Source organism: Arvicola amphibius, chromosome 8 (genome assembly GCF_903992535.2).
Source record: "Arvicola amphibius chromosome 8, mArvAmp1.2, whole genome shotgun sequence".
Taxonomy (NCBI): Eukaryota; Metazoa; Chordata; class Mammalia; order Rodentia; family Cricetidae; genus Arvicola; species Arvicola amphibius.
The window spans coordinates 20505876-20527686 of NC_052054.1; the positions used below are offsets into that span (position 1 = coordinate 20505876).

Below are 21811 nucleotides of genomic sequence, written 5' to 3' on the forward strand. Positions count from 1 at the left end.
TGCTGCAGCGCACTTGGTTTTCTCAATCTTGTATTATTCTAGAATTCTAATGTCTGTTTTCGTGCCAGGAGCATGCTGCTTTTGTTCCTATGGTTCTGGAATATACTCTGAGACCTAGCATGTGATATGTTCAGTGTTGTTTTAGCTCAGGCCTTTCGTGTTTTCATATGACTCTTGGGATTGTTTTCTCTAGTTCTGTTAATACTGCCATTAGGATTTAGGTGGGGATGCAGTTAATCTGTTGTTGCGTTTAGTCAAGTAACCATTTTCCCTATGCAGTCTTATTCTTTTGCATGTGAATTTCCTGATTTTTTTTATACAATTTGTTGAGAGATTGTCCTTTCTACATTTTGTGTTTTTCTGGGTACCTTTGTTGAAATTACCTTCCTGTATGTGCATATTTCATTTTGGTTTTAATTCTAAGATTCTAATCATAGTATTCTATATCAATGTAATCCTCTATTTAAATATGTAATTGTCATAAGTGAGCTGGACTTTTAAAAATTTCATATCTACCACTACAGAACTTCCTTCATCTTCTAATGGGTCTTTGTATTGCTAATTTTTATCAGTTTCTCTTTTGCCATTAACACTGCATGTTGTCCACTTTATTTTTCCATTTAATTTGTATGTCATAGTGATTGAGTAATTTAATGAGATAGAAATCTTGTAAGTAAAAATGTTCTATGGAAGTCGTACTTGTGATTTTCTACTGTGATTGCTGTTTTTCTCAGCACTTCATTTCATCTGTTTGTGAAGCTTCAGAAATTTGTAAAGCACTCCACCAACGGTTATCTTTGAATGCTAGCCTACCTTTTTACAATATGTAAAGATTATCTGCTGTCTGATCCTAACGGCGAGGTAGGATGGCAACCCTCTCTGGATGCCCGCATAGTGAGAAGGGTTTATATCCTCAGAACCATCCTTGGCTTTATTATTTTGATATTGCTCAGTCTGGCAAATATGATTTCTTGTAGCTTTGCCTATAGAAAGTCAACATAAGCAAAGATTTCAGTTTTTAAATAAATTATCATTAATGTAACCCTCTATTTTCTCTTCATATCTGAATCCTGTGTGGAAACATAATGGGTTACAATGAAGTTTAGAGAGGATAATTACAAGTGCAGATAACATCGAATTAAACACTACCATGCTTGCCCTGCACTGTTTATCTTTGGTGACCTCACAGCCAGAGTGTCTGGTGTCGCCTTCTACCTTAGACACTTTGCTAACTGGATTTCTACTTCTTTCTTTTGGTTCTAACATATTCTCTTTGACCTCTGCATAGCTTTCTCTGTTCTTTCCTTTAATTTCACCTCAGCCCTTTATCCTATTATGTGGGACAGGCCAGCTCTCTCCATCACTGCAACCAAACTCAACTGCTTTCTATTGTCACAGTTTACTGCGGTCTGCTGCAGCCTGACCCACCCTTTCCAAGAGCAAGCAGTTGGCAAACTCATCTCAAATGTTTGTTTTCTGCTCTTTTTTTGGCCATTAGAACAATATTGCAAAGTCAAAGAGTTTGTAAGTCTCCCTTGTGTTTTACAATTTTATTCACTAATAGTTTCTGAAGTAGGGACAGATGGGGTGAATTAATAGCTAAAATTAGAGATTAATGTGTTTGGTTCAGGATTTATGTTCATATGTTGGAAGAGAAAACTGTAAGTAATTAAATTCCAAGGAGGATATATTTAAACAAATAGCATGAATAATAAATAGGCTTTATTTTGCTTAGGAAGTCTACATTTACCAAATACATAATGCTTATCCAACATAATTTCAGTTTACAAAAACTAAACTTACTTTAACTTGAGTCTTCAGGCTTCTAAAATAATGAGTTTATTCTGGGGTTTCTTCTTTCTGCGTTTGGGATCAGTCCCCACTTTCTTTAGAATCACCTGACTTGGCTTAATTAACAAAAACAGTGATGACCAAATACATTCTGAGGAAGTAGGTGCTTCATTAGTTTAACTATTCCTTTTCTATATTTTAAGCAGTAATACAGATTGGTTTGTCTTTATTCCAACCTTATGAACTGTTTGCATGTTTATTTATTTTAAATGAATGATAATAAATTAATAAATACTTGACATTGACCAGTTCAGCCTGAACAGGTAACATGCCCAGATCTCTCTCTCTCTCTCTCTCTCTCCCTTCCTTTATCTATCCATTCATCCATCTATATCTGTCTCTCTATCATCTATCTATCTATCTATCTATCTATCTATCTATCTATCTATCTATCTATCTATCTATCATCTATCCATCCATCCATCCATCCATCTATATCTCTCTATCTCTATCATCTATTAGCTAGCTAGCTAAAGCCAGGGTCTCACTGTGTAGTTCTTGTCAGCCTGGAATTCACCATATAGACCAATACCAGGCTAGCCTTGAACTCATAGAAATCTACCTGCATCTGCCTGCTGAGTGCTGGTATTAAAGGCTCTCACCACCACACCTTGCCTTCTCTTGGTCCTCTATTTGTCAGTTTTAAAAGTAGTTCAACTAGCAAGAACATTTTTTTAGATTTTTTTCATCGGTCATTGTTTTGATATTTTTTTCTTTATTTCTGGAGAATGGATTTCCTGAACAGGAGATTTCTGGTGAATAGTTTTCTTTCAGCACTTGAAACATGTTACATCTTTTGTCCTGTGAGGCTTCGAATGGTAAATTTGCTGACATTGGAGCAGCTTTTTCCTTCCTCTCTCTCTTATTTCCTGTCTCTTGTAGCAAGGATGACTTTGAGTTCTTCCTGCCTCCACATCCCAGTGCAAACTCCTGAGATAAAGGCTAGCATACACACCATGCTGGAACTGCTTTTATTATTGTTCTCTGGCTACTTTTAAAATTGTCTGTTGCTAATTTTCAGACATTACAATGTGCCTTAGGTATTTCTTTTGATTACTCTGGTTAGGCTTCTTAAATCTGTGTTTGTTTCTTGACAAATTTCACAAGTTTTGAGGTTTATTCAAACTATTCAAGTGTTTTGTTCAATGTCATTTTTTCTTTATCTTGTATGAATGTTAAATATTTTGTTATAGTAGTAAACATCTTTTTATTTAGTTTTTTGGTTCATGCAAACATTTATTGAGCAGTTAAGGATACAAAGGCATTAAAACATGGTCAGAGATGAGGCATAAGCACAAGTGTAGAAAGCAGTAAAGTGCTCTGCACCACAAGAGTGAAAGAAAAATGCTTTAGGAAGACAAGAGATTGCTTCCAGTCTGCAAGGGGGAATGGTCCACCAACCAGGAAAGGGGACTGAGATTAGACTGGAAGTCTCCAGTCTGGATTGTTGACGATACTCAATATGAACTGTATTTGTTTCTTCTTTTCCTCTTTGGGCTTAATTCACCAGTAGTGTCCAGGACTTTTTGATGTCCCTTTTCTATATTTGCTTGCACTTCTGCCTTAATGTCTTCTCTAGAACTAGGTCCTTTTGGTGTTTTAGGAGCTTTTTCCTGTCTTTTTTTTTTGTTTCAGGACTCTTGACCTTTTGATCTCAGTGTTAATGATTTTAAATCTTTTCCATTTTGGTTTGATTTTTGTGCATTTCTGGCTGGAGTGCCTCATACAGATTTCTTCATGAACTTTTTCTTCAGTTTCCTCATCATCAAAATCATCCTCATCATCTTCATCAAGTTTTACTTTTTTTTCTTCTGTGAAACCTGTTACCCGCTCCCAGAGCAGATCCCTTTCTAGACCTACTTAGGAGTTTTACATCCCCCTTATCTTCATCTTCAGACTCTGCATCTTCTTCTACAGCTACTAGGTTCTGTCCACTACAGTGCACAGGCCCTGAACCACACTTCAGCCTTAAAGGCCATAGGTGGTGTCATTTCAAAGCCCCCAAGGGAAAGTGTTGGCTGTGGTGTTACTTTAATTGGACCACCTTCATAGTTTGTTGCTTTTGCCTCTAGGACGTGTGATTCATCTTTTGCCCCTGCCCCTAAACTAACCGTTTTTTTTTTTTTTTTTTTTTTTTTTTTTTTTTTTTTTATGATTACTGGTGCTCATTCTCATCATCATTACCACCTTAAAGTGATGATCTTTGCCAGCCTGTAGTCCACAGCTGAAGAGGTGGTTCTGAGGCCTAAGAGGGCTCCTGCCCACATCAATCGAGTCTTCCTTGCGGTGGAGGCATGCACTTCTGTGTGAGAGCAGTCGGATGGAGAGAACTGCCTGCTGTTCCTCGGAACAGACACGCAGGACAGAGTCAGGCCGGGGAGGTAGTAAACACCTTTAAGGATTGTTTATCTGCTTTTTCCTCCGTTTTCCCTGGATGGGTATTTTCTATAGTTCTCTTGAAGTTTATTAATTCTTTCTTCCTGACATTTTACTCTTAAGTTTACCCACTGAACTGAGTTTTTATCTCCATTAATTTTTCAGTCATAAAGTTTTCATTTTGCTTTTCATTATCATTTTCCTTTGCTGGGACTTTATGATTTTTGCTTTGTTTGGAATTGGTAAGAAAAGACAGTTTAGTCTTTGTAATCTGTCATCTTGGTGTCAGAATCTACCAAGCATCTTCCTTAAGAAATTGAGGTTGTTGTGGTTCTGGATATGTTGTTTATGCTTGGAAATTGAACATGTGGGGTAATACCTAATGAGACTCTGGGATTTTGACTTGGCTTCTCTGATACTGTTTCAGTAGGAGTGTGAAGGTTTTATATTGTTACTGAGGCTCCTCATTCTGTCTCCACTGGCAATCAAGGGATTGGAGTTACATTATTGCTCAATGATTGGGTGTTCACAAGATCTCCATAAGCTTCCACTGGTGCTCCTTTTACCCAGAAACGTGAAAATGTCTTGTTCCTGTTCCCTCTTTCACCTTCATGTTGATGGTGAGGAGGAGGTGACAATCCTGACTCTCTGCTAGGTTTACTCAGTGGCAAAGGTTGAGATATTCACTTAAGATTAAATGAAGGTAGAAGTTTACATTCTACCTGTTATCCACAGACACTGCCAGGAAAGTTGTTGGAAGTCTCAATCTTCTATTTGGCCTCCTCTAGTACTACCCTAGTGAGTGGCTTGAGGTGCTTCATTCCAGCCTGGTGACAGTGAATCACACACGACTGTTGCTTTTGTGGTTGGGTGTAGGTCCATGCTTTATCAGTGTTGTGTGACTGACGCAAAGCAGGGGTGGAGAGTTGGCACAGTAGTTAAAGTACTTGCTGAGCAAGCATGAGAATGTAAATTCCATCCCCAATGCTTGTCTAAAATCCAGGTGTGGTAGCACATATGCAGCTCCAGTGCTGAGGGTCAGGAGGTGGGGGAATACCAGAGGTTTGCTGGCTAGCTTACTCAAAATGGCAAGCTGTAAGTTTAGTGAGAGATCTTTCCTTACCTACAAAGGCAAACTCACCTGTACACTCATGTGCCTAGTCATAAATATATGAACATATACACAAACATATAACATATAAGAACACTCAAAACCAACACACATGTAGATAAACATACAACACACACGGATATGTAACATACACATCAGCACATATGCAAACATACAATAAACATATAACAAGCACCCAATGTGCATGCACATGCACACACATTTCTACACATGCAACATACATGGGAACAAACATAATGCGCACATACATACATACACAAACATATAACATGCACACATAAACATACAATACACATAAACACAATATGTTTACAACACACATAAACATATGCAAACCTAAAGCACATATGCACAAACACAGTTCATGTATACAAACATAACAACTCATGAATGTAGACCAACCTACAAGACACTTAACTCAGACTTGTGTGCACACATACAAGAAAGAGGTCTGTGTTTCTGAGCCCTCCCTTTGCTTTGCTGCAGTTCTGCTGTTGTATTTCCCCTTGCCTGTCCCTGTTGGTGTTAGCAGTCACTGGCTTTTCAGATCCAAGTCTGGGTATGAAAACCAAATAAAGGACGCAGCACAGAAGCCAAGAATGTGCTGTCCCTTATGCTCCAGAGTCTCTCGGTGGTTTATTCTGCTCCTTGTTCTTCTAAGTTATCTTAATGTTGGTGTGCATTAAATGTCCAGTTCTGGAAGAAAGAAAAGAACAAATAAAATTTGCTCTGTAATCCTGAATGTAGAAATTCCACCAAATAAAATTTATCACTAGTGTTTGGCATTTCCTTGGCCAAATTAAAAAAAATAATGATTCTATTCTAAATGATGCTCTAATTACTGTAATCTAATTTTTATAGCATAGGTTGTGAGGTATAAAAGACTGCTGTAAAATTGTCTAAAACATATATACATAAAATGTTTATGGCAAAAACAAATTTTAGCAGTGAAAATTCTTTTGAAGATAATAGCTAGAATTTCTATTGAACATTATAATTTATCTATATTTTAGTTTCTCAATAATTATGTGTATTTAAGAGGTATTGTTTAAGTCCTCCTAAGTCTATTATTGTCATCAGTTGGAAAGATATATTCTTTTATTAAGATAATAAAATATTGGATGCTTCTAAGAATGAGTTATTCATTAATTTTTAAAATTTTTTAATTAGATTTTTAAAAAATACCAATCCAACTTCCCATTCCCTTCCCTCCTCCCATCCCCTCCACACACATCCCACCCCACCCCCATCCAATCCTCAGAGAGGCTAAGGCACATAGCTTTAGGAAAGGTCCAAGGCCCTCCTTACTATATCTAGGCTGAGCAAGGTATCCATCCAAAGAGAATAGGTTTCAAAAAGGCAGTACATGCAGAAGGGATAAATCTTGGTGCCACTGCCAGTGGCCCCTCAGTCTGCCCCAGCCATGCAACTGTTAACCACATTCAGAGGGACTAGTTTGGTCCTATGCTTGTTCCTTCCCAGTCTGTCTGGAGTTGGTGAGCTCCCATTAGCTCAGGTAGACTGTTTCAGTGGGTGTACCCATCATGCTGTTGACCTCTTTGTTCATATTCTCACTCCTCCCACTCTTCATCTGTACTTTGGGAGCTCAGTCCAGTGCTCTGATGAGGGTCTCTGCCTCTGTTTCCATCAGTTGCTGGATGAAGGTTCTATGGTGACATTTAAGGTATTCATCAGCTTGACTTCAGTACAAGTCAAGATCGGGCCCCCTCTATTGTTTTAGTTCTTCGCTTGGGTCATCCATGTGGATTCCTGGGAATTTCTCTAGAGCCAGGTTTCTGCTAACCCTATAATGGCTTTTTCAACCAAGATAACTCTTTCCTTGCTCTCCTCTCTGTCCTTCATCCATCTCAACTATCCCATTCCTTCAAGTTCTCCTCAACCCTACTCTTCACCTCTTTTCTTCCCCTTCCACTCTCCCTTCTCCCCCCACCCCCACACTGCCAATTTTGTCAGGTGATCTTGTCTGTTTCCTTCTAATGTTTTTAGGGCTGGGTTTGTGGATATGTATTGTTTAAATCTGGTTTTTTTTTTTTGTCATGGAATATCTTTTTTCTCCATCGATGGTGATTGAAAGCTTTGTTGGGTATAGTAGTCTGGACTTGCATCTGGGTCTCTTAGTGTCTGCAGCACATCTATCCAGGACCTATGGATTGAGAAGTTGGGAGTAATTCTACAGGTTTACCTTTATATGTTACTTGTCCTTTTTCCTTTGCAGCTCTTAATATTCTTTAGGATAATTTTCCCCATCGAGTTTTCCTTCCCAGATAGGACCACTGTTAACACCACACTTGGCTTTAGTCTACTTTAGTGAACATTTTATTTTAACTCAGGCTGTTCCTCCTCACTTTCTCCCACTCCTCCTCTCTAGTCTCTCTTCCTATGCACCTGTAAGGTCCTTTTTCTTATCCAGCCATCAAATGAGCGAATGTATTATTTCTTTCAGTGACACATCTATATGCCTAAATGTCTTTCTTCCAAAATGACTGCTAGCTATTTTTAGTCCATGTCCTCAGTCAGGGTGTCAAATCCTTTCTCCAGCTCTATTTGGTATTCTCTTTGTATACCTGAGGAGCACTCGTAATTCATTACTCTCAAGCTGTTCTCTTCCACATCTTCCCTCTCGGTACGTGGTACTATTCTATGTTCACTGAAAGTTTAGAGGTCTTTGATGATCCCCTCCTTCTTCTCTGTCCATGTCTGATTATTTAAAAGTCTAGTAGCTTTTACCTTCTGAATCTACCCAATCTTTTTTGTTTCTACCAGTGATATTCTCTCATCATGTTCCTTATATAATAATGCAGGCTTTTCTAAATGGACTCACTACTTTGTGTGCATACCTGTGTGTGTGTGTGTGTGTGTGTGTGTGTATGTAAGTATATGTTCAGATATTCATTTGTGGGAGCAAATGTATATGTATGTGTATGTGTGGAGAAACCAGAAAACAACTTCAGATGTCAATCTTTAGGCACAATACACCTCATTTTTGAGACTGGGTCTCTCATTTGCCTGGAGTTCACCAAATAGGCCATGTGTGGGCCCCAAGGACCCACCTGTCTCTGTCTCTCCAGCTTTGAGATTACAGCATGCACTGCTGTGCTAGCTCTTTATATGAGCTCTCAGGATCAAACTTAGGTTCTCATGCTTGGCAAAGTAGGTACATTACTAACTGAGCTATTGACCAAGCTCCTGGACTCTCAACTTCATTGCTCCAGAATTAATTTCTCACTCTATTCAGAGAGTGATTTCAGAATAAAAGTGTGGTCTTATCATATGGCTCATAAAACTGGAAATTTTTAACTGCTCTTAAGTTAAATATCTAAGTCCTTACTATGACTTTGTACAGTACTTGCCTAAAATGTTTATTGAAGGAGTAAACATATCATTGCAGCATTTGCTGTTAAGATAGTACTGCTATGTGCACTTCTCTGTTGGAATACCTGTCGAAGTTGAGTTGCTGGTCTATTTGAATATTATCTACCAAATATCAAGGTACTCAGTGGACAGATGGTATAGTGCTTTTTAGCCATCAAGAGAAAAGAGCGGAGTCTCATCTAGGAAGATCAGTAATGATTTATTAAGTGAGTAATTCTGTCTCTTAACTGAAAGGAGGCAGTTATAATCTAGAGAGTCAGCTCCTAGTTAAGGAGTGTTTTCCATTTTTTGTGTTAAGCAACTTTCAGCTGAAAAGTAGCAAGTGATTCAACATTTTTATATGCATAACAGGTACAATTTATTCCTACACATCACAGACATTTGTTTTATTGATAATATATAATAGGTCGGATAAGAAAGGAGATAATTTGAAAGAAGATGAGCATGTAAGTTCTAATTATAATATAGTATGAATTTTAATCTTTGTAGAAATAAAGGATCCAGTTCTTATTTGCCCCACTATAATAAATTCCATAGTCTGAGAGATTTGGTTAAACCAGAAATATATTTCTCAGCATTCTGAGGGTAGGGAAAAGCAGGATGAAGGGATAGTCAGCATCTGGTGAAGGCTTGCTTTTTTTGTTTTTGTTTTTTGCTTTTTTTAATGATTTATTTATTTTTACTTTCTGCACATTGGTATTTTGTGAGGGTGTCAGATCCCCTGGACATAGAGTTACCGGCAGTTGTAAGCTGCCATGTGGGTGCTAGGAAGTGAACCCAGGTCCTCTGGAAGAACCGCCGGTGCTTTTAACCACTGAGCCATCTCTCCAGTGGTTCATGGATAGCCTCCACTTGCTGTGATCTTATATGGAGAAGGAATGGGGGAGCTTCAACACGGGACTCCAGGGGTGACACAGGTGTTCAGGTCGTAGTGTGGCTGATATTGGAAAAAAAACAGCAATGTAAGCAAATGATGCTTTTAGACATGTTTTTCTGTTTCTCCTTTGCCCTATAACATTGAAAAGGAGGAGCTTGTGTCTTCTGTGCATATGAAGGGGGCAGGGATTAGCAGGAGGGCATCAGCCCCTGAAGGAGAGGGTCCGGTGGGAATCAGCTTAATAATCCAAGAGTGTAGAAGTTCAGCGGGCTTAGGTAAACTAATTGACCTCTGCGAGACTTAGTTTTCTCATCTATAGGAAACACTAATCCACGTTTTACCTGTGAATTAAATTGCCTGCGATCATTTATTCTACTATTTATTTATGTGTTCACTTCTGTATTTACTATTTGCATTGGCACTAAGATACTTTATTTCTGACCTGAATAGTTCATTTGCATACCATAAAGATAACAGGGAATCCAGGCATATTAATGACTATTAAACCGTTTCAAATAGTTATTGGGCTATAAAATGAGCCATAGCTTGTTGTAGGGTACTGTGTGGGTCAATGGAGTCTGGAAGAGTTAGTAAGCAGCTTTTTAAATTAAAACTCATGTACTCAGAGGGAACACAGACACTAAGATTTTCATAAGGCACTTTACAAATGCCCACTTTGACTCTAGTCTGATTCGTTTTGCAATTAAACTACTTTATGCTTATTTTCGTCTTATGATTCATTTTGTCCCAGTCATTTCAAGGTTGCCTAAGCAAAGCACTGACTTAATTGCTGTGTGTTCCTTCTTGTTCTAGGCAATGGACCTCACCATGACCGTTGCTGTACATATAATGAAAACAACTTGGTGGATGGTGTTTACTGTCTCCCAGTAGGACACTGGATTGAGGCCACTGGGCACACCAACGAAATCAAGCACACAACAGACTTCTATTTTAATATCGCCGGCCACCAAGCCATGCATTATTCAAGGTAAAAATAGCGCCATGTTTATAAGCTTCAAAGTAGGACGAGAGGTAGTGTTAGGACAATGGAAATATTTACTGAGCTCAAAACTGCAGTGCTTCGGTCAGAGAAATTACAGTGTGTCAGTACATGAGCTCTTTAGTTCTCCGTGTGAAAGATTGCTATAGAATTCTTTATTTCATATCTGTGCAGCTCTCAGCATATTTAGACAGAATAGTAGTTAACCGATCTACTGGTTCAATGGCTTGAATACAACGATTGCTCTAATATACCCCAGGTCACTTTGTATCATTTAAATTACTTTATACAGGAAGGAGACAAATGTTTGTGGTCTCCTTATATACATTTTCTCAAATATAACATAAAAATAGATCGTTATTTGCTTATCATTCATTAATTTTTTTACGTGTTTGTTCACTTAAATATTGTAATAGCAATGCATATCGTAACAGCAATGCAGCCATCAAAGAGGATGGTCAATGACATTTTCCTTCATTGTCACTCATCAGGTGATTATGTTAAATCACTCTGTGCAATTTTAAATACTATGCATATCCTTTATTTGTTAATGTATTTATTTTCCTCTGTTGCAAATGTTAATTTCAGCCCTCATTTGTTCCTGTCCCTTACTCTAATCTCTATCACATAGATTTAAAACATTCTGCTTTTTACCTTCATGAAAATTGTATTCTGTGATCTATCAGTTCTTGGCTATGCTTTGTCATTTCCTATGTTATGAGAGCATATTAGGTTTTGTGCCTTTATTTTTTTCAAATCTGCTTCCTGTGATTCATTGTAATTATTTTTGCATTTTAACACATATATAGAAACCATATTTCACATAGCAAATATGTCTTTCATATTTTAATTGCTTAAAATTTAAAATCAATCTTCAAATCTTATATATTGTTTAGTGTTGAATGTACAATGCTTATACCAATAGGCAGGAGACATCAGTGTGTTCTTTTAAAAAATTTTCAGTTATACTGTATGTGTATGAGTCTTTAGCTTGCATGTGTACATGGGTACTACATGTGTGCCCATGCCTGAGGAAGCCAGAAGAGAGAATTGCATTCCTGCACTGGAGTTACAGACAGTTGTGAGTTGCCATGTGGGTGCTTGGAATAAAACTTGGGTCTCCTGGAAGAGCATCCAGTCCTCTTAACCATGGAGCCATCTCTCCAGTTTATTTCAGTATGTTCTTCATAAGTGTATTGCTTTCGATAAGAGCTCTTGAGAGAAAGGAACTAGGCAAAGATGGCAAATTCTTCAAAATGTGAGAATATTGTTATTCTTCTTAAACATTATAGCATTAATTCTAATTGTTCTTAATAAAAACCTGGAGTCAGATATTAGGTGCAAAACCTGAGGAATTAGAGAAGCAGTACAGCCAGCCACTAGAGACCTTTTATCTCTACCAGTGCTCAGATGGAAGGGGTAATCCTGTCCTCAGACTGTCCCTACTGATTGCTCCTCAGACTGAGGGTTTCAGACTGCTGCCTCAGATTGTATATGAACTCCTGTCTCCTCCCACCTGATATTCCTGTCTCTATCCAGCCACATCACTCCTGTCTCCACCTCCCTAGTTCTGGGATTAAAAGCGAGGGATCCCAAGTGCTAGGGTCACCTTTTGTGTGTGCTCTGTTCCTCTTTTAGACTGGATCAATTTCTTGTAGCCAAGGGTGGCCTTGAAGTAGCAGAGATCCCTCTGCCTCTGTCTCCTAAATCCTGGGATTAAAGGTGTGTGCCACCACTGCTTGGCCTCCAGTGGTTTAGCTCTGTACTCTGATCTTCTGGCAAGCTTTATTTGTTAAAACACAAACAAAATGTCACCAGGAAACATACTTCCTTCCAAATTTATTGTGCCCATACAACGTAGACATCAGGGAAAGCAGGCAGCACAGCGAGGGTGAGAAGCAGCGGGTGTTGTGCTGTTCTAAGCCCTTGTGAGGATGTGTTTGTGGGTCATCTCTCATCTGTCCTGAACAAAACTCCCTAAACCCTCCAAAGGGCCATACCCTGGGCTTGAGAGACTTCCTTCTACAGCGTGATTACCTACGGCCTTTGATGGCTGTCACTAAAGTGTCTTCCTAGGTGCATGTTGCAGCTGTTTGATTCACATTCCATTCTTAAATTTCATAGTCTTCACCTGTTGGTTTTATTGCTTTATATTTTGGAAACTTTCTCAGTATTTTTCCCCAAAATAAAAGACATAATATTTATTCTTAATTTGGGGAATTTTAATCTTACTGTGACTTTTGTTTGTTCAAGTTTATGCATAGATGTATTCATAAATCTCTCATACAGTACTTATAATACCTTAAAAGTTCTTCTTCCAAGATGATCTTGTTCCCCACCAATTAGTTGTTCTTTTTATTTAAATATTTCTCTTTCATAGTTTAAAAATGGCTAATGATTCTTACTTGCTCGTTTTTTATTACATGAAACTCGGTTGGTTATCACATGTAGTTGATATGAGTTTCTTTTACAATGATTGGCTTTTGTATCTGAGAGTGTTGGCAGAAAGCCTGACATGAGCAGGGTTTTGTTTCTCTCCACCCAAGTGTGTTGTTATTCTTTGAGTCTTCACTCTTCTGAGATTACCACCGTTCTTCAGCTCCACAGACAGTAACCAAGCTGTACGTGAGGTAGGGAGAAACGATGGCTCATGCGCTCAACAGTAGAAGAAAGGTAGAATTTATTTTCCTTAAGGCAACTTGGTTTTGCACCCAAATCTATCTTCCTGAGTTCTTAGGTAATGGATCTCCTGTTACATGTAAAAATGCATTTATAGTTTGTATTATCCTCCACTGTTTCTCATTGTTAAGTGTCGAAACCAAACTAAGTGGACTGTTGGGTGTGATTGTTTTTGTTTTTTGTTTTTCAAATGTGGGACTTGTGAGATGGCTCGTTGGATAAAGGCATCTGCTGCCAAACCTAGCAACTTATGTTTAATTCCCAGGACCCACATGTGGAAGGAAAAAAACCAGATCCTGAAAATTCTGACCTTTCTACATGGGTTCCAACAGGTGTTTTGTGTGCAATGTGCATGTGTTTGTGTTTGTGCACACATATATGAATACACAAAAAGAGAGAGAATAATTAACAAAATGTGAAGGCAAACAAATATGTATTTAACTATCAACATTCTATTTCCATATATATATGTATGGAAATATATATACATATGCATATTTATACACACACATATATCTGTGTGTATATGCAATAAACATGTGTATATGTATCTATCTATCTATCTATCTATCTATCTATCTATCTATCTATCTATCTATCTATCTATCTATGTTTGTATGTATATGTATACATCTGTGCATATGTATATGTATATATCTTTGTATATATATCTGTATATATGTGTGTATATGTGTATACATATACCTATGCATATACATTTCTCTCTGTATGTATGTATCTGTATGTATATGTATATGTCTGTATATATGTGTATATATCTATGTGTATCTGTATATATGTATATATCTGTGCATCGACACACGAATATATGTATATATACATATATACATATTAATATACATGTATATATGTATATATCTCTGTGTATATGCATATATCTGTGTATGTGTATATATATCTGTATATGTATATATATGTATATATCTGTGTGTAGATGTATATATTCCTTCAAGTCCTGAGCACCTTCATTTGAATCATTGCCACATACTTATTGTATGCACGGTATTTGAAAGCAACTGTAACTTCCTCAAAGAGGCAACAATTTTGAATGAAGGAGAAATATTTTCAAACATGTTCACATATTTTAGTTTAATTGACATTGGATATTCCAGATACAACATATCTTCATTTTAAACTAGATAAGATAAAATATGCATTTTGTTTAAATGAAATGTTATGTTTCCTTATTAATTTGAAAACACCTGATTGATATGTTTGTTACATTCATCTGAGTATAATGTGTAAATTTATTTTTGCTTTTAAAGTAGATCTACTCATGATAGGTAATATTCTTGAGCATATATAATAACATACACCTTAAAACTTATTTGAGAGGATACACACAGATTATTTAGGTTGAATATGGGAAGAGAATTATAATTAATTATAATATAATTAAGGTAAATTATATTAAAATGAGTTCTCAGAATCTATTATAGGATTAGTGTTCCAAGAATACAAACACCTAACCTTTAAACTGTATGTCATAGGGTATATGGAAAGTGTGTTCATTTAGTAAGAGCTTCGACATAGTCCATGTTGAATGCTAGGCTGTCAGAGGTCTCTGCTCTGGACTCATTATATCCTCAAAGAAGACAGACATATACATATCTATAATATAGAGGAATTATCATTGACATGAAATTTTATATGCAGCTTAGCGAAATTTTAGTTCAAAGAAAGCTCTGTGAGGAATATGTAAGTGGGAATATAGAGGGTGAATTTTTTTCCCCAATGGGGGAGAATATAGGTCCAGTTAAGGAGAGTGGCCAGTGTGGATGAACAGAGGAATGACAGCAGAATTCAAATGACCAAATAGTTTTGTAAATCCAAGTTGCTTTGGAGGGCAAAACAACAAGTATAAAATTGTACTGTGCCAGTAACATTGGGAAACAAGGCAGTGGTTAGGCATTTTCCTTAGAAAAGAACCTCCTGGCCCCTCAGTATTCAAGAGTCAGAGATTTTTAATTATCAGTATTATATTTCTATGTTCAGGCAATACATGAGAAAATACACCTCACTCAAGAGTAAGAAATCTTTATTTATTAGTATTATAATTCCATGTTCAGGCTATACATAGGAAGCTACACCTCCCTCAAGAGTAAGAGATTTTTAATTATTAGTATTATATTTCCATGTTCAGGCTATACATGGGAAGCTACACCTCCCTCTTCAATAGAACTTTTTTCATGCAAAAGCACAGGTTTGCATTAAAGACACAGACAACTAATTTAATGAAACATTAGTGATAAAGGGCTATAATTTCTATTTCTTGAAAAGGTTTATTGCTAATTGAACACACTTCAAGAGACATAAATTAGGCTTAATGAACATAACACTTTAGACTCTTGACATTTTACAATTTAGAAAATGAATTGTAAAAGCCTTCTTATACTTTACACGACTTTGCTTTATAAAAGAAAAAAATGTGTAGTTATTTATAAGACAGTTAATTTTAAACAGCATAGCACACACAGTGACTTTGTATACTTTAAGATACTGTTTTATTTGGCATTTTTTTAAATGACGAGATTAATTACTCTGTGGAGGAAGTAAGGATCAACTTGCATTCTGCTCTTGGTTTTTTGTTTTCACCTGGGTAGCCTTGGAACAATCCTTGTAGGAGCTCTGCTAGCATCAGCTTTCCAATGTGCAAAGTGAGATATGGAGCTGTATGAGTGCTAAAGGCAGCTCTAGAAATGGACTAAGGTTAACGATATAAGAGGAAAGATTTAGGTAACATTTTGTCAACATGTTATGCTCACCTAAAATGTCATGTCAGCTTTTCCAGTCTCAGATCCAGGGACCAAATGCTCCAAATGATACTTTTCTTCACTTGTGTGACCCTAGGCACCTATTCAGATTCAAGTCTATAGAAGCTGTGTTTACAAATACACATCTTAAAGCCAGTATATAGTTATATAGTTGTCTTCAGTAATTATGTAAATACTTCCTACATAATAGCATTTTTATATTACTCATATTTATAATTAAACTTTGGTAAGAATTTTCCTTTCAGGATAAATAGAAATGATCCACAAAATTATGTTTCGCTAGTAGATTGCATTGCCCTTGTTCTGTACTTCAAAAGCAAAATATTGTTGGTTAAAGGAGGACAACCAGTTTCAAATTGTATTTATATCATGTCAAATGATTTGAGAGTCTTTAAACCTTAAAATGAGATTACAGTTGTCTATAGTTGAAGGAAGGGGAAACAGCATGCTTCCTCGGACTAGGGAAGGGTTTCTACTGAGTTTTAACTAGGTGTGTGGGACTCCTTTGAGGATTTCCTTTTGCTGTTCATGGTGCTGTTCATATTTTATATGGCCAGTTATTGACAGATGTCCTTTCAGGTTTGAAACTATATTTTATGTAAGTAAAATGTTTCACACTACAAATGTAGCTATGCTGGGATGACATATTTACAACATCATATGAAAAAACACATATTAATGATGTAAGGCCCCAGACTGGAGTCACCTGTCTACTCAAGCGTGAGAAGATGTCAGTTTTTGCTGATAGAGCTGTTGCGGCCCCAGTGCAGTTATAAAAGAGGCAGCTGGATTTGGTGCTGTCTTGTACATTATCCACAGCGCTGGCATTTAAATTATGATTTCGTATTGTCTTCAAATGTCTCCATCAGTGGCTAATGCAAGGAGACTGAGTGAAAACACGTGGCTATCAGATCTGAGGTCATGGGTATAAGAACAATAGTGAGTAGAGGATCCTTTTATAATAAAGGAGCAAGGTTCATGTGATTCATGAGCACTTCGGTAAAGTGTGGCAGTTGTGAACTTTATCACAAAAGAGGGAACAGTGAGATGAGGGTATATGCAGCAAGAGAAGATGGCCCCAAATGCTCTATTGTAGAATAACTTCATGCTAATGAAAATGATCCTTTAGGATGGGATAAAAGTGATTAATGGGAGAAAGGTGACGAGAAACAGATGCAGTGATAGAGAATAGGCTCCAGGAGAACAGAGTGTCCTCCGTGATCATAGAGGGAGGAAGCAGAGAGTTTGGGCATGGATGCAGTAGGGTGCTGTGGTAGTGAGAACATGTAGAAGTTCATGTTTTGATCACTTCCTACTTTCTCAGCGAAACCTGAAGCACAGTAGGAGTGAGAGGAGAAGTGGAGAAGAGAAGAGAAGGGGTGAGAAGAGATCTTAGGTGAAAATATGTAGACTGAGGACCAATGGAAGGTACACAAATGACTCCCAAATTTAAGTTTTACAAGATTTTCCCAATTTCAATATCACAGTGTCTATGACAACCAAGGAAGAATTATTTTCTCCAATTAAATAAGTGCAGAAGGCAGAGTGAAAATTTTTGACAAGCTGAGCTAGCCTTTGTCCTAGAATTTTCTGTGTAACTCCAGATAGATCACAAAGAAATCTCAGTAATATCTCATAATGGTGTGTAGAAGGAGGAGCAGTGGGCTGCATTCCTAACCTCCCCACCCCCGGCTCTGGCCTCCGGCTAGCTTTACCCAAAATAATTACATGGAAACTGTATTCATTTAAACACTGCTTGGCCCATTAGTTCCAGCCTCTTATTGGCTAACTCTCACATCTTGATTAACCCATTTCTAATAATCTTTGTAGCACCACGACGTGGTAAATTACTGGGAAAGATTCTAGCCTACATCCGTCTCGGGTCGAAGAATCATGGCAGCTGACTCATTGCCTTCTTCCCAGCATTCTGTTGTGTCTACTTCACCCACCTATGTTCTGACCTATCAGGCCAAGCAGTGTCTTTATTAATTAACCAATGAGAGTAACACATAGACAGATGACCCTCCTCCATCATTGGTGTGGTAAGGTAGTATTTTGTTGTTGTTTTTAACAGGATAGAGTTAAATTGTGTTGCGTTGATTATGTCAGGGTCACTTCAGAAAGCCAAGTGATCTGCTTATGTTAGGAAAGAACAAGTCAGAGAATGTTTTGATCTTGGTTTTAGAGGATTGGTATATTTAAATCACTTTGACAGTTATTGAAAATAACCATTTAAATTGGTTTAAAATAACTGATTTCTTGGTTGCAGTCTTCTCTGGGTAAACAGAGTAGAAGGATTATCAAATTAATAGAGAAGATCAATAAAACACAACAAACATATTTGCAATTCTTTCTTCTTGTGAGATTGGCTTGCCCTAGCTATTTAGGAATCACAAATGCCTTGTTGCCACTTTTTACTTCCCTGATAGTTAAATTTGAAAAGATAAATTTTTGTTTTATATTTTTATGTTATAAAATATTTACCTATCCTTATCTAAAGATCTTAAAGTTTTTCTCTTTAAATGACATATAGACTTTTTGTTCTTGATAAGTGAATTAATTGTGATATAATATTAACTTAATTGATCAACAGATATGGAAATTTGTAGCTACAAATATTCTCCATTCCGCTAGTCTCCCTGGAGAGGTTTCTCTCCATCCACTAGGTTCTGCTCCCTAGCTCCAGGAGCCACTTGTGAAATAGCCACTCATGAAATAGCCACTCAGAGGCTTAATGTTGATTACATATTCTTTGGTCTATTAGCTTAGGCTTCTTATTACCTAACTCTTAATATTAAATTAACCCATTTCCATTATTTTATATTTTTACCACCAGGCTCATAATGTGTTACCTCTTGCTTTTTTTGGGCAGCTCCATGGCGTCTTGAATAGATTAGGGGGTACCATGTTTGGGGAGGAAAAGGCAGAGCAAATTTGCAAAGGGAGGGAAAAGTTAGGTCAGAGAGTACCATCAAGAAATGACCCGAAGGCAAATAACCAATGAGATCGATAACTCCCATGATCCTGGTCATTCCCTGAATTGCTGCTCCAGGCTGTGGGCCATACTGTCTCCAGAGATCAGCTGTAGAGCTTCTTGCTCTTTTCTGACATGGCATGTTCCGGTCAGTAGAGTTCCCAGTAGGCATTGCCAATCTGGACTCTAACCTGTCCAAGTGGGCAGAGATGCACTCACACGTGGTAGCTACAGATTAGAAGGCGAGGGTGACAGAGCACACACAGGGTTCCAGTTCCAGTTGCTAGTGAGAAGGACCCAGTGAGTGGAGAGAAATTGGTCCAGGGGGAACAGTGGAATGGAGAATATTGTAGCTACAGATATTGCCAAAAGTATGATTATCACCAAAAATATGTTTTACATATTATGCAGATACATGTATGCACTTACACACACACACACACACACACACACACACACACACACAGAGTATCCTTTTATCTGGTGTCTTAACGACATAGTAGGTATTGTTTTCTGCCTAAATACAGATACATGAAAGAGCAGAATTACGGTAGGGCCCTGCAATCCAGACAGAAAATAGGGGATCCTTTTTGGCAGAGGCCACTTGTTTGTTCCTGGCTGCCCAGACTCTAAATAACCACTCAAAAACTATATTATTTAAATCACTGCTTGCCAATCACTTAAGCGCATTGCTAACGAGCTCTTATATTTTTGATTAACCTATTTCTATTAATCTGTGTATCGCCACGTAGCCCTGTGGCTTACCAGCAAGGTTCCACCCTGTATCTGTCTCTGGCGGGACTACACGGCTTCTCGTGACTCTGCCATCTTTCTCCCAGCATTCAATTTAGTTTTCACTGCCTAGCTCTACTCTGCCCTATCACAGGCCAATGTAGCTTCTTTATTCGTTAACCAATAAAAGCATCACATATACAGAAGGATTTCCCATATCAGTCCTGATTAGATGTTGTTAAAGGACTGCATTGGGCAAGTTAAACTATATTAATATTTATAACTGTTGACTTTGTGTGTGTGAGTATGTGTGTGTGTGGGAGAGAGAGAGGAAAGAGAGAGGAGAGAGAGAGAGAGAGAGAGAGAGAGAGAGAGAGAGAGAGAGAGAGAGAGAGAGAGAGAGAGAGAGAGAGAGAGAGAGAGGGAGAGAGAGAGAGTGTTTATAGTTCTCCTAGGTTACAGGATAAGAACTGAGGCTTCTCTGAAGCTTCCGTAGGTGAGAACGGCTGCTAAGCAGTGAAGAGCCCCCTCCTAGATCTGCTTCTTTCTGCCTCCTCATCATTTTATACTCAGGAGGTGGAGCTTCCATTTTCTCGTTCCATGTCCACATCCTTCTGACAGTTTCTCATCAAACCACAAGTACTGACAAATAACTGGTAGAGAGATTCTATTTATAGTGATTAACTTATTCAGTCATAACATTGACTTCTCACCATTTCATTTCTTTGCAAGGAAACAAAGGCAGTGGTGCTGTGGACTTGCGATAAGCAGGGTTCACGTGCGTGGATCCATGGTCCTCAGCCACAACAATGGCTGCTTATAGTTGGGGAGGTTTCTAGGTTCAGCTGCTAATCCAGTGGAATCAAGTCAGAGGCTGCCAATTAATGGTGAAAGATTAAATGGTAGCATACAGTATCATAAAATTGAAAGTTGTGAGCTGGACTGCAGTAGTGAGTGCACTTGGACATCAGAACATCGGCTTTCAAAGTGTTCCTTTGTGAGTTTGTCTATTATTATTCCCCACTTTAAAAAGAGGGAATCTGAATTTTAAAGCATAGTTTTGATTATATATCACGTGTATATTGTGTTAGGAATTATAAATGTTCCAGTTTAACAATATCATCATATTTAGATGGCAGCAAAGGTGCTTTTTGTTCTATGAAAAAATTCCCTTATATTAGGCAAGTAAATATTCTCAGAATAGAGATAAGTGGTAAAATCTCCCCTCACCTAAGTGAGAAGTATCTGAGGGATGTTTTGGGGTCCTTTACTGCTGTATGATTTGAAAATAAAAACAGAGATACACCCTCCGGACTGTGACCTGTGTTTAACTAGTTAGTTCACATCTCAACAACAAGTAGTGGGAAGTTTGAGCAGCTGGTGGACTGCGGGATGTGGATCTGTATTTAAAAAATATACAAACTATGCAGCATGGTTGTCTTGTCGCATTTGTGCCTACTTCATCTCCCCCTTTCATTTCCATTTCTCTGCCCTTCTCTGTATTTTCCACCTGCAGTCTCTCTGGCTGGGACTCATCTTTTTTTGCTCCCCTTCCACCACTCTGCCATCTCTCATCTCTCTTGTCCTCCTCTGTTCTTTTCCTGACTTCTCTTTTTCTATCATAGTCTAGTCTGCTTAAATTGTCAACACCGCCTAGACTCTGCACTCTAGAGTTATTGAGAAGGGAATCTCGGTTCAAGGACTGCCTAGATCGGATGTCCCGTGGGGGGGTTATCTTGATAGGTTATTGAGGTAGGAGGGCCCATTTTACTGTGGACAGTGCTCTGCTTGGGCAGCTGGCCCTGGGTTGAGGATGAGCCTGTAAGCTAACCAGTGAGCAGTGTTCCTCCATGGTTTCTGCTTCAGGCTTCTGCTTGAGTTCCTGTCCTGGCTTTCCTCAGTGGTGAACTGTGACCTGAAAGTATACTTCAGATCCCTCCTTTTCTCCCCTAAGTCACCTTTGTTCAAACTGTTTTATTACAACAGCAGAAAGAGAACAAAA

General features: G+C 38.0%; 1 protein-coding gene and 1 pseudogene across 2 annotated transcripts in view; one reads left to right on the forward strand and one right to left on the reverse strand.

The window, feature by feature from the left end:
- The window catches only part of LOC119820645, a 30706-nt pseudogene extending 20587 nt beyond the window's left edge, over nucleotides 1-10119 (reverse strand).
- The window catches only part of Epm2a (EPM2A glucan phosphatase, laforin), a 106975-nt gene that overhangs the window by 35697 nt on the left and 49467 nt on the right, over nucleotides 1-21811 (forward strand). For both annotated transcript variants that reach the window (XM_038340236.2, XM_038340235.2), the window contains exon 2: nucleotides 10443-10617. In XM_038340236.2, the coding sequence (XP_038196164.1) occupies nucleotides 10604-10617 (14 nt within the window). In that variant the 5' untranslated portion in view covers nucleotides 10443-10603. The remainder of the gene's footprint in view (nucleotides 1-10442; nucleotides 10618-21811) is intronic.